The sequence below is a fragment of the Equus przewalskii genome, chromosome 13 (assembly GCF_037783145.1).
Source record: "Equus przewalskii isolate Varuska chromosome 13, EquPr2, whole genome shotgun sequence".
Classification (NCBI taxonomy): Eukaryota; Metazoa; Chordata; class Mammalia; order Perissodactyla; family Equidae; genus Equus; species Equus przewalskii.
Genome location: NC_091843.1, coordinates 61,914,831 through 61,927,439, shown reverse-complemented (window position 1 = coordinate 61,927,439; position 12,609 = coordinate 61,914,831). Strand labels below are relative to the sequence as shown.

The 12,609-nt window shown below is 33.0% G+C and overlaps 1 protein-coding gene across 1 annotated transcript in view; it reads right to left on the bottom strand.

Moving 5' to 3' along the window:
* Positions 1-12,609, bottom strand: part of FBXL17 (F-box and leucine rich repeat protein 17) — a 464,109-nt gene that overhangs the window by 411,217 nt on the left and 40,283 nt on the right. The window contains exon 4 of the mRNA XM_008506642.2: positions 9,805-9,936. Coding sequence (XP_008504864.2) covers positions 9,805-9,936 — 132 coding nt within the window. The remainder of the gene's footprint in view (positions 1-9,804; positions 9,937-12,609) is intronic.

Genomic DNA, 12,609 nt, shown 5'->3' with positions numbered 1-12,609 from the left:
TTTGATTCCCCATTCAGAGAATCTACAAATCACAACTAATTTTACCATGTTTTCAGAGGAGTCAAAAATGAAAAGCTAGCATAACAATGCAAATAATTTTATATCTGTAGGCATTCATATGGGCATTTAAATAACAATGACTATGAATATATGCCTTCTTCTTTATTGTCTCAAAGATATATTTAATAAGAGGAAAATAAAAGATAAGAATAATCACCCAAATGCAGTTCAATTAGAAGGACTCTGATTTATAACCATTTTTCTTTGATTACAAATTCTCACTATATTCATTTACATAGCATATTAAAATGAATTATAAACACCTAGATTTTAGGCTTAAATCAAAAACAGTCATTCAAAACTTGGTAACAGACACTACAAATTTTCTACCCCGAAGAACTTGCCTGAAGTAATCCACATCTATCCTATTTTAGAAACCAAAAATAGTGAAGTACAGCACTCATTAAAGAAAAATATCATATTGATTTTTTCTGCAACCTAAATTTGATGTGGCTACACAAAATTAGATGCAATAGGAGGGTTAAAAAAAAAAAAAGTAAATATCAAAACAGACTTCATCTGGCTTTTCAACTTCTCGGCTACTAAAAAACAGAAGATGCAGTCCAAAGAAAAGAATTTACCCAAACTCTCATGACCATTCATCCTTCTACTGCCCAGGAGGTAATTTCATCTTTAGATCTTTAATGGGAACTTGAAGAAAGACAGCAAAGAAAGACAACCCAGGTAATATGAATAAGCAAAATCTGCAGCAGGAATAGGAACAGTACTCACCACACAGGTAGCCTAGATAGGAGAACAACCTGTATGGTTTTTGCCTGAAGAGAGGATCGCCTGGTGAAAGCCCAAGAGGCGTAGCACTTTCATGACAACGTTACCTTTTTGATGATAACTACAAGAAAATGCTAAAAAAGGAGTATCCTATCAGCTGGTAGCCAGATTCACCTACACTTTGTAAATGATATAAAGAAAAAAAAAAGCCTAAACTCTTCTCACCTTAAACCTAACCACTAAAATAACAAAGGGGATTAAGTCTTGGATAATCTAAGACTCTAGCACCTCATTACTGTGGATAAAGAGAAACATAAGCCAAAAGTTCTCCCTAGTTCCAAACAATACATCTCACTTATTGACTGACAGTCTAGAAAGGTAGTTGAAGAACACATGCTCATAAATGACAGGTTTAACGTACTCCCAGCATCCCACTGCCATCTAACCTCATAAAATTTCTATTTGCTAAGTCTAATGATTTAGCTTTTTATCTCAATCCACTATCTCTTGTTGCCAACACTTGAGCACAAAGCCTGAGATAGCACTTTCACGCTTATATCTGAGAGATAATTTGATTTGCTCTAAATCTCTTTCTGGTTTTTTAATACACAGTCCTAAAAGAAAGTAAGCAAAAAGTACATCTTTTTTTTATAAAAAGGATTTCAACTATAGAATATATAAGTGAAAAATAACACCCCCAGAAGAACCACAATGCTAAGAATAACCTACCAACTATAAATTTTAAACCCAAAACAAGTTGAATATTTTTAGTAATCTAGAATTTGATCCAGAAAAAAAATTTTTAAGAATATGTAAATACTATTTGGAATCTTCTATTTTTAACCACAACAAATTCTGTATTATTGACATTGGGATATCTGTATCAGAATTCTTTTTCTTCTTCTTTATTTTTTAAAGGTTGGCACCTGAGCTAACAACTGTTGCCAATCTTCTTTTTTTTTTTTTCTTCCCAAAGCCCCCCAGTACACAGTTGCATATTCTGGTTGTGAGTGCCTCCGGCTGTGCTACGTGGAACGCCACCCCAGCATGGCCCAACAAGCGGCGCCATGTCCATGCCCAGGACCCGAACCGGTCAAACCCTGCCTGACCAAAGTGGAGCACACAAACTTAACCACCTGGCCACGGGGCCAGCCCCATGTATCAGAGTTCTGAATACTAGCACAGCTTCCTCTTGAAATCTTGTTTGCATTTGACCATCTCCTATCATCTGCTGATGAATCGTCAAAGTTTGTGAACTAATTTTAATATTACTAAACTAATATAATTAGGCAAGAAGCAAATATGCTGGCTAAAAAGATTAATGAATTCCAAAGAAAAATTATTTGGATATTATCCAAGTCACTGCCTGCCCTCCATACCACTCTGGTATATAAGGAAAGAAAAATACACACATACACACATTCATTCTTTATGTTTTCTATGTTTTCAAATGATAGAATACAATTCATTTATGTTCTTACCAAGATACCTGATAGATAAAAAAGATACCCAGCAGAGAAAGATACCAAAAGACAAAAAAGAGAGTGAGAGGGTAAGCTCTGGCAAAGAATATATAATGAGTAAAAATATTTATTCTTCAGATTGAAAAATCGGCACAAATAATATTTCAACTTTTTTTCCAATCGTCTGCTAAATAACTTTTGTTTTTAATTAAAGTGGGTCTTTCAAATACCATTCAACAAAATAAAACCAATTTTATTAACGGTAAGAATGCATAAGTCAACGTAATCTTGCCAAGAAAAACAGAAATTATATTCAGTTAATCAAAACTGCATGCTGTTAAAAACAATTGTCCCAGAAAATACTCCTTGAGTACACTAGTGACTTTGGCTGCATAAATTTGATACATAAAGGATTGCATCATTAAAACAGTAACTGGATCAAAGAAATGTACTTATTTGAAAAGTCAGAAAACTATTTACTCTGCATCTTTAAGCTATTTGCAAGCTTTTATTTATCTACCTAAATCCATCTTCTTTTTAAAGCATGTTCCCAAAATACTTGAAGAAACGCATTTTTAAAAGCACATTCAATTCAGTAGTAACCCATTTATCACTAAACCAACATTTACTGAATGTCTATTATGTGCCAAAATGAGAGAGGTTGGGATAAAAAGATAACTAGATACTCCTTGCCCTCAAAAGAGCTGACAATCCGTCAGCAAGATACATCTGTAAACCATGACTTCAATTACTCATGGAGAGCAATCTGGCACAATCTCGTAAAAATTTGAAAATGTACATAGCTTAGCTCCCTATAATTACACTTCTGGATACAGATCCTAGAGAAATTCTTATAGATACGCACAGGAGATTTGCACAAGGATTTTACTGCAAAACTGCCTATGATAGTAAAACACTGGAAGCAAGATAAGTGTCCTTTAATAGGGAATGGATAAACAGGAGATGTACACATATATAAAATACTAACAGTTAAAAAGAATGAATTACATATTCATTATGGCTAGATCTCAAAAACAACTTAAAAATAAAAATGCAAATTATAGACTGATATATACTTTGTGAGACCAGATAAAACCGTATGAGATCAGATATAAACTATATGTGACTACAAACTAAAGGATAGTATATTGTTGTTCATGGTATCCATTATGTATGCTAAAGTTTTTTGGGTTTTTTAAAGCATTTTAGATCACCATAGTAGTTCCCTCTAGAAAGAGACAGTGGAATGAGACAGGATGCAAGACACCAGAGACAAAGTTTATCTGCTTTATTAATTCAAGAAGAAGTAAATTTAACAAAATATTAGCAACTGTTAACGTCTGGGTGACGGGCATATAGATGTTATTACTCTTTTTAGTACTATTTTTCTTAATTTCTCACAATTAAAGAAAAAAATACAAGACCCCCAAACTTTATCACATTTCACATTTGCTGAAATCCCAGGCTACAAGCCCCATTACCTAGAGATACACAAATTCCTTAGCGTGACACTCAAGAAACTTAACAATCTAGTCCCTACTTTCCTTTACAGACCCAAATATGAAGACTCCCCCACCACCCTGCCTATAAACCTAATCTTACCTTAACATCACCACTTATTAAACATTCCACATGCTGTTTCCCACAACTCCAATCACTTTTCCCCAAAAATATGTTTCCTTGTGTCACAATCATCACATCACTATACATCATTAAAGATCCAGTTCAAATGTCCCCTACTATTTATAAGATTTCTGATTCCTCCCTTATCTCTCACACAAGTAACTATTTTTTGTGATTGGCATTTCCACAGCACTTATCACTAGATGGAGATCTCATCTCTTTAACAGTATAACTCTTCTTAATTCCTCAACATCTCTCATAGTGCCTGGCACATGCACATATTCAAATGTTAACTGAACTGAATGAACATTTGAAACAGTGTTAAGAAACAGAGCAGAAAGTTATCAGTTCATTAACCCATTAAAATTTATATCGAATCTGCTGGACAAAAATGAAATGATATTTAGTTTCTGAATCCAAATTTCACAAAAAATATAAAATATTATTTTTTTTGCAAAGTAAAATATTTTACATAAAAATGTAATTCTACTATTAAAGTTAATTATGTTCATATTTGTACAGAATTAAGATCAACACTATCTTGAAGACAGTTTTCCTCTTTGATAACTATACTAATTTTCCTAGAAAAGATTTCAATATATATCCAGTGGTACATGCAGGTTACCCTGAAATCAGTTACATCCTAGCAAAACAATCTTCTGCTCATGCTAATAATTAACTTCTTCCTTTGATGTCTCACAGCACCTGTCAGTAAGTGTTTTAAAAAGTGGCATAATGCCTTTTGGAAATTACTACTTGGTTCAAAGGCATATGGATTACCTCCATCTGTGATGTATTCATGCCATCAAGGGGCTTAAGGACAAAAGTTTGGGAATCTAACAGATCTGGGTTAGAGTCTTACCTTTGATACTTCTTTGTTGTTATTTAACCTAAGCCTCAATTTTCTCATCTGTAAAATGGAATAAAAATAAGCTACCTCTTATGGTGGTTGTGAAGATTAATTACGTAAAACTGCATAGTCTGGTACCATATAAATATTCAATAAAAGATAAGTATTATTAAATATTTTAAAATATCAACAAGACAGAAAAATGTTGAAATGTAGTATACAATAATAAGATGAAATTCGGTATCTTTAGGTCACCTTCTTTAGAATGACACATTCATACAACACAGTTTATGGGAAACTACCACTCTGCGTCTAAGTAAACGCCTCATCCATTAAGAGGGCAAAGGGCAATGAAGGCGAATGCCCACCTGGGAGTTTCTGGAGGCTGAAGTGAGCACTCAGAAAGAATCCCTCAGAAACCTAAGTTATTTATGTCTGGGATTAGAAGTAAACTCACCTCATAAGGAATATTAGATATCAAGAATATAGTGGGGAATCCAGGCCCGGGGTCGGGGGGAGGCATGTGGGGGTTGCAAATCCCTTAATATATTAACTCTAAGTTGCAAAGTTACAGAGTCAGAAAATGCAAGCCTTCATGGAATGCTGAATTAGCTACTGCTATTTAAGCTCTGATGCAAATGTTTCTCTTATACTCCCCCACTTGATGATATCGTGGCCACCAGTCTATTCACTTAGCTACTGCAACAGCCTCAAATCACAGCAAACAGCAAAAAACAATTAAACTGTGGAGGGCTAAAGGGTTAAATGAGAACAAAGTAGCTGATATTAGGCACTGATATAGCACAATTCAAACTGGTAGACTCCAGAAAGTAAACTCTGGTAGGGAGAGGAAGAAAAGTAACTTTTATTGAAGGCTTCATATGTTCAAACCATGAAACACATTTGGAACTTTACTTCCTAATCTCATTTAGTCTGATCCTCATAAGAACATGTTTGAGGTAGTGTTATGTATTTCCTGCAAACAAGGAAATGAAAGCACAAAAATTAAGATAATTAACCCAAGTCACACAAGAAAAAAGAGTAGGATCAAGGTATAAACTGAGTTCAGTTCACCTCAAACATGACATCTGCTTCATTCATACCTTAAAATGCTTCCATCCTGGAAGAAGGAAGCCTAGAGAGGTGAATTTAGATGTAAGCATCCAAAGGATAATAAAAATAAAAACAATAAAATACAAATAATGTTACAGCAGCAGCCGAAGAACTCTCGGAGATGTCACAGAATTATAAAATTAGTTAAATAGCAATTCACCAAGAGGTTGAAAAAAATAAAAGGTCACAATTAACTTTCAGGAAATCAAATTTTAACAAGGAAAAATTTATCACTTCCCTAAAATTTTCTAAAATCTATTCATAACACATTACTACTCCTTGGTAATTCAGAAATCTATACTAGCTCACAACTCAACTCTACAGAGCAGAAGGTGTAAAAAAAAAAATAGACCAAATAAACACAACACATACAGATCTATATCAAATATACTGGCTCTAGGACTTAACATAGAACCTGTTTTCTAAATAAATCATAAAATCCTAGTACTTTAAGACATCAGGGGGGATAACAAATGACAGATAATCTATCTCACCCCACCATTTACAGCTGAATAAAAGGTTGCCCAAAGACTTTCTCTATCTAAAAAGTAGAGAAGTAGAATCTGGAGCAAGGAGAGTACAGAAGCAGAGAGAATATACTTAATGAAGTTTCTATATCAACAATAACTATATATAAAAACTAAATATGACTTTAAAATAACTTTGTAGCCAGTACTGCACAAAAGTGAAATAAAAGCTATCACTAGAAGAAGGGAGACAGTTGTATACAATATGCTAGACCCTCACTAGAGCTGTATCCTTTAGATCTATTTCTAGAGTCTATACAATAATTTTATAGCAAATGCAAAATACATTCATGTAGTAAGTGCACGGCACTTGTCTCACTCAAAAATGACAAAAACAGAAACTCATTCTCTTTCTGGAAGATTTTACATTAAGTCCTCAATTCTTTACCTCATGGTAACTCATTTGAGTCTTAAAATGTCAAGTCATTGTCCTCACTTTCCATCTGAATAAAACTTCTCCCTCTGATAAACACAGGAAGCCTTCCCTTATTCTAAAGTTTATCTTAATCAGTGCCACAAATAAATGTTCAAATATCTTGCTACTTGGAGTAAAATAGCAAGTTCATCTTGTAACATCCTAGATGCATCTAATATTTCAAATTATTTTAAGAAGAAATTTTCCCATTAAAACCATCTAAAGGACAAAAATTAAAAGTAAACCATAATATCTGCAGAAACTGTACAAGCATTCTATCTTTATAGATACATCAAGGACACAAAAGCTACGTCACTGAAATATACAAAGACAATGCTGCCATCTAAAGGCCAAGAAATAATATGAAAAAAAGGTATACTTGGTCAAATACTGCCAATATATAAAAACAACCAATTTGATATTTTAAAGTGAGCAAAGTTTATACTTTAAAAAACACTATACTATGATTATTTTTAGACTCCACAATAAAGCTCTAATATTGTTTTGAGAAGATTTAATTTAATAAGAGAATTAACAAAACAGTTTGGCCAATGATCAATATGTGCACAGGTCAAATTCTGTTGGCATGCTTTCAGACACAGTATTCTCCTAAGTATGTCTGTTAGTTGTTAATTTAAAATATTTGTCCTATTTAATGATGCTTATATTTCCTATCTGTAATTACACATGCATATAAATTATTTGCCTTTATATATATTTGCCTTTATATATATATATTTATATAAATAAATATTATTTGCCTTTAACCAGACTGCTATTATTTCTACTCACCCTATTTAAATATTTGTTAAAGGACTAATAATACTTCTAAGAATGAAAACATCTGAACTACTTAAAATTGTAGCTTTGCAAGTAATTCAAATATTTCTCCTCATTTCATAAATTCTAAAAATACAATGCAAAGTTCCTATGGGAGGTTAATTACCAATAATTCAACTTTCCAATATAGAGTTCAAATTATCCTAAATTCCCCTTTCTAAGAATCTTAAATCGAAAGAACTTCATTGAACTGAACCTTTTGATTTGGCAAAATTACTTCAAATTTCCAATGAAATCAATGTTTACTGAATAACATTGCATACAAAACTGATTCTCCTAGCATTTAAGTAATATACCATCTTTTAATGGATCACACATTAGGGAAAACTAACATGAACATAACTAGAACCTTCAAAACGTATACAGTTACTTCCTTTGGGAAACCACTGGACTAAAATTTTTAATATGTCAAGCAAAATGATTTTACTCTGTGTTTACTCAATAACAAAACAGATACTAATCACTCAACAAATATTCCCACTATGCGAGCAATAAAAAAATTTTCAGTTGGAATTACCATGCTTTAATTTATCTTGAGTGTAAAGTAGAAACCAACAGACCACAAATACAGTTGTGATCTCACAAAAACTGCTAGGTTTTTTAGTGTCTCCTATGGATCAGAGTTTGTAGTAGACAATTTAATGACATTACGTCACTTAATCCTCAAAGCCACAACCTGCAAAAAGGTAAGTATTAATAATCCCATTGGTAAGGGAGGTTCAGAGAGCTGAAGTAACTTTACCAGGTCACAATGCAAGTGAGTGGACACCAGGATTCAAAAATTTACTCTCTATGAGCCAGAAGTCCTTATTCTCTCTACAAGATCACATGGCCTCAAGAGTGATTATTAAATTTCTATTAAATGTAAAGAGGAATGTGAAGTTATTTTTACTATATAATTTCAGAGAAAATATAATATATAATATAAGTGGTAATAAAAGCATTTACTTTTAATTCAAAGTGTTTCAATTTTTCTAACTGGAATCTTTTTTTTAAATAGCATTATCTCGAAGTGCTGATGCTTCTAGAGACCTTTCAAAACTTACGTTAATGTATGAGATGTACTTATCAAATTTTGTAAACTAACTCCAAGGGCCAACAAAAAGATCTCTTTATTTTCGAAATACAATTAAAAAGCAAATCTTTTTTACACATATGCTCCACATGCAGGACCACCTTGCCTGCATTTTAAAGTACACTATTTTTCAACATTGAGAACTCTGCTAGGGCCTCCCTGATGACAACTTTTTCTGTTAACCTGTACTATGTACCTATCAAATCAAAATTAAATGGATTTGGTATATTACTCATCCATAGAAAGGAATGACACTCTGATATATGCTACAACATAAACGAACCTTGAAAATGCTATGCTAAGTGAAAGGAGCCAGACACAAAAGACCATATACTGAGTGATTTCATTTTAATGAAATCAGAGACAGAAAGTAGATTACCAGTTGCCAGGGGCTGGAGGAAGCAGGGAATGGAGAGTGACAACTAAGGGGCACAGGGTTTCTCTTTGAGATAATGAAGCTGTTCTAGAATTAGTGATGATGACTGCACAACTTTCTGAACATACTAAAAACCACTGAATTGTACACTTTAAAAGAGTGAATTTTATGATATGTGAATTATATCTCAATAAAAGAAAATTAAATGACTTTAAATATATTATATACAATACATTAAGTGTGAATGAGTTACACATGTATGTGCTTAAATTATAAAATCCATCTGCTTCAATTTACTGAACCCCATTTTTCACCAGACTAAATGAAAGGCTCTATTTCACCAGTGTCACCTTCTTGAATATTGAAAAATTCCAACTATCCAGAATTATTATAATCCCTAGGGGAATCAGAACGAACAACCACCGCATGCTTACGTTTGGCAACTAAATTTAATTTTTTCCAATTTACCTGAGTTAGTTCACCATCAGAATTTAGAAAAAAATCAGCACAAGCTAATGAGAAATTTTTAACACATAAGCATCACATACAAGCAGCTAAACAGTTATAGGATCAATTTATAAAATCATTGTTTTGAGAGGATTCTTGCTTTTAAGTAGTATTTGCCTCTAAACCACCAAAAGAAAATAAGCAGAAGAAAATTTATAAGCTAAGTTATAAGGAATTCAAAGATCAGAAACAAAATAAAAACACAAGAATGGTAACAGGTACTTACTAATTTGTTTTCCTGCATGTATATTCTTTGCAGTTTCAGACAGCCCTTAGCTATGACGATCATGCCTTCATCTGAGATCTTGTAACACTGGCCGAAATGAATATCTTTGAGTTCTCTGCATTTTGAGCCCAGCTGTAAACAAAGAGATTTAGCTGAATGCTCAGAAAATAAGAAAAGGTAACACATTTCTAGTGGGATTTCCATAATTCTTTGAAAATAGCCATACCAAGTTAAAAAATTGTTTATACTTTTAAAATTAAACAGAATGTAGGCAATCTATAATTTAAAACAGTATTGTGTGAGCCTTTTCACCTTCTAAATACTTCCGTGCTTCCACTACCTCACACTATATGCCCACCTAGGTGCCTAGCTTCCTTAACCCTTCAGATTCACACCTTGATTTCTCTTGAGTATTTATACCAAAGTGCTACACTGAGTGGGACACAGGTCCAAAGAATAAAACAAGGGTCCAATAAGAGAGACAAAGGTCCAGTGAGTGAAAGAATGTTTAATTCGTGAGATTCTACTTCAGCTTCTGATTGCCCCAATGAATCATCTTTCTCCATCAGCTCATTTATTCTGTGAAAGAGAAAAAAGTCTAAATATGCTATAGCTAATATTCTAGTTAGAGTACTTATTTATACACTGTAGTGTATAAACTGAAAACAAAAGGATTAGTGATTTCCTGATTGAAATCCCAACTGTACCTTAAATAGTTACTCAACAGGTACAATGTTCCCATTAAAAGACATCATGTATCACAAGAAACAAATTACACACATTTCCTTTCAAAATCTATAGTGGAGATTAGATGATCCAAGCAAGCTATAAATGAATGCTGTTTTATGAGTATTACATATGAGAATACTCATATGTTTTATGAGTATTACATAAGAGTCGTCTTAGAGATAAAATAAGAAACTTACTTTAGTAACAACTTACGTATCAAAAATTATCTAAAAAGTTACATTAAAAACAATAAAACCCAGTGTTGGCAAGGGTTAGAAGTATGCTAATATACCACTGGTAAGAATGTAAACTAGTACTAAAAATCTTCTCAGAGGGCTACTTAGCATAAATGAAAAAATTTTATAAAATGTGCCTGAAAAATGTATGACTCAGTTTCTAAATATTTACCAAAATATTAACTAAAGAGGAGTGGATAATTGGAGAGATATGTGGTAAAGTAAGCACACTAAAATGTTAGTTATACAATCCAGGTAGTGGGTATACGGGTGTTCACTGTAGAATTCTTTCAGATTTTCCATATATTTAAAATTTTTCCTAATAAACTGTTGAAATAACTAACTAAAGGTGTTTGGTAAGATTTCACTATAAGAAATTAGCAGAAGGGTGTGTTGGTTTTTTTTTTAGCAAGATTAGCCCTGAGCTGTTGCCAATCCTCATCGTTTTGCTGAGGAAGACTGGCCCTGAGCTAACATTGTGCCCATCTTCCTCTGGCTTTATACGTGGGATGCCTACCACAGCATGGTGTGCCAAGCGCTGCCATGTCTGCACCCAGGATCCAAACCGGCCAACCCCAGGCTGCAGCGAAACGTGCCAACTTAGCCGCTGTGCCACCAGGCCGGCCCCCGGGATTTTTTTTTTTAAATAGTAAAATATAGAAACCTTAAAGGTATAAATTATGGTGTTTTTATAAAATTGAACATTATACAGCCATTAAAATTGAAGTAAACATTTGACAAATAAAAATTTTTTAATTTACATGTTTTTATAATATAATCCAATTTTTATAAACAAATTAAGCATATTTAAATACACATATATGTGTACTTGTATAGAAAAGACAGTGAAATACACACCAAGTGGTTATTTCTGATTAGTACAATAATGAGCAGTGTTTTTTTTTTCTTTTCTGCCTATCAATGTTCTCACATCTTTTTAAAAATAAACATTAATTTTGAAATAAACAAAAACACTTTCAAGTTCTATTTCAAGTAAAGTAATGATATTATCAGAAAGATATGTGATTTCAGTTATTTTTCCAGAGGTGGTGATATACACAAACTATATTATTTTAATCCAGGCTACACTATAACCAATTATATATTCCACTAGAAACGTAAATTCCATGAAGACAGAGGTTTGTCTGTTAACTAATGTATCCCTGGTGCCCGCATCTTGCACTTAGTTGACATTTAGCAAATATTTGTTGAATGAACAGAAAGACTGATCAAGATTATGCATCGTAAAGAGGCCTCTGAAAAATAGACAAATATAGGAAATCATGATTATGGTCTCATATACCACCACGTTCTAGTTAATTCAGGAGTTCTAAATTGACTTCACAGGTAGAATTCAGGGATTCCAGAAGGTGGATGAGAAAAAAAGAGTACATTTTTATTTTCATACTATTCTCTAAATGAACTTTAGCCATTCCTTAACTTATTAACATAAACAAAGTCACAGTAGTTTAGCAGTATGTGTGATTGTAAACAATAGAAATCAAAGATAATTTCATATAATATTTTTGCTGTTGCAGATACCGTGAAATATCATTTTTGTTCATCAGTATTCATCACGTTCATTAGATCAACTACCAGATCTTATAATGTACTAACGAGGCACATATATTGCTAGAACAAATGTTCAGTGGCATGTTACTTAGACCTGAGAAAGCTGAATCCAAAGCCAATAGTGGAGAAAGTAGAGAAGCAACTTGATAATCACTACAGAACTACCATCAGTTCACATATGTCTGGCAGTGAGGGCGAGGTTGGTGCTAAAAACAGCTGGATTCTTCAAAGTCTACTTAAGAAGTAGTTAACCACTCAGATCACCTCC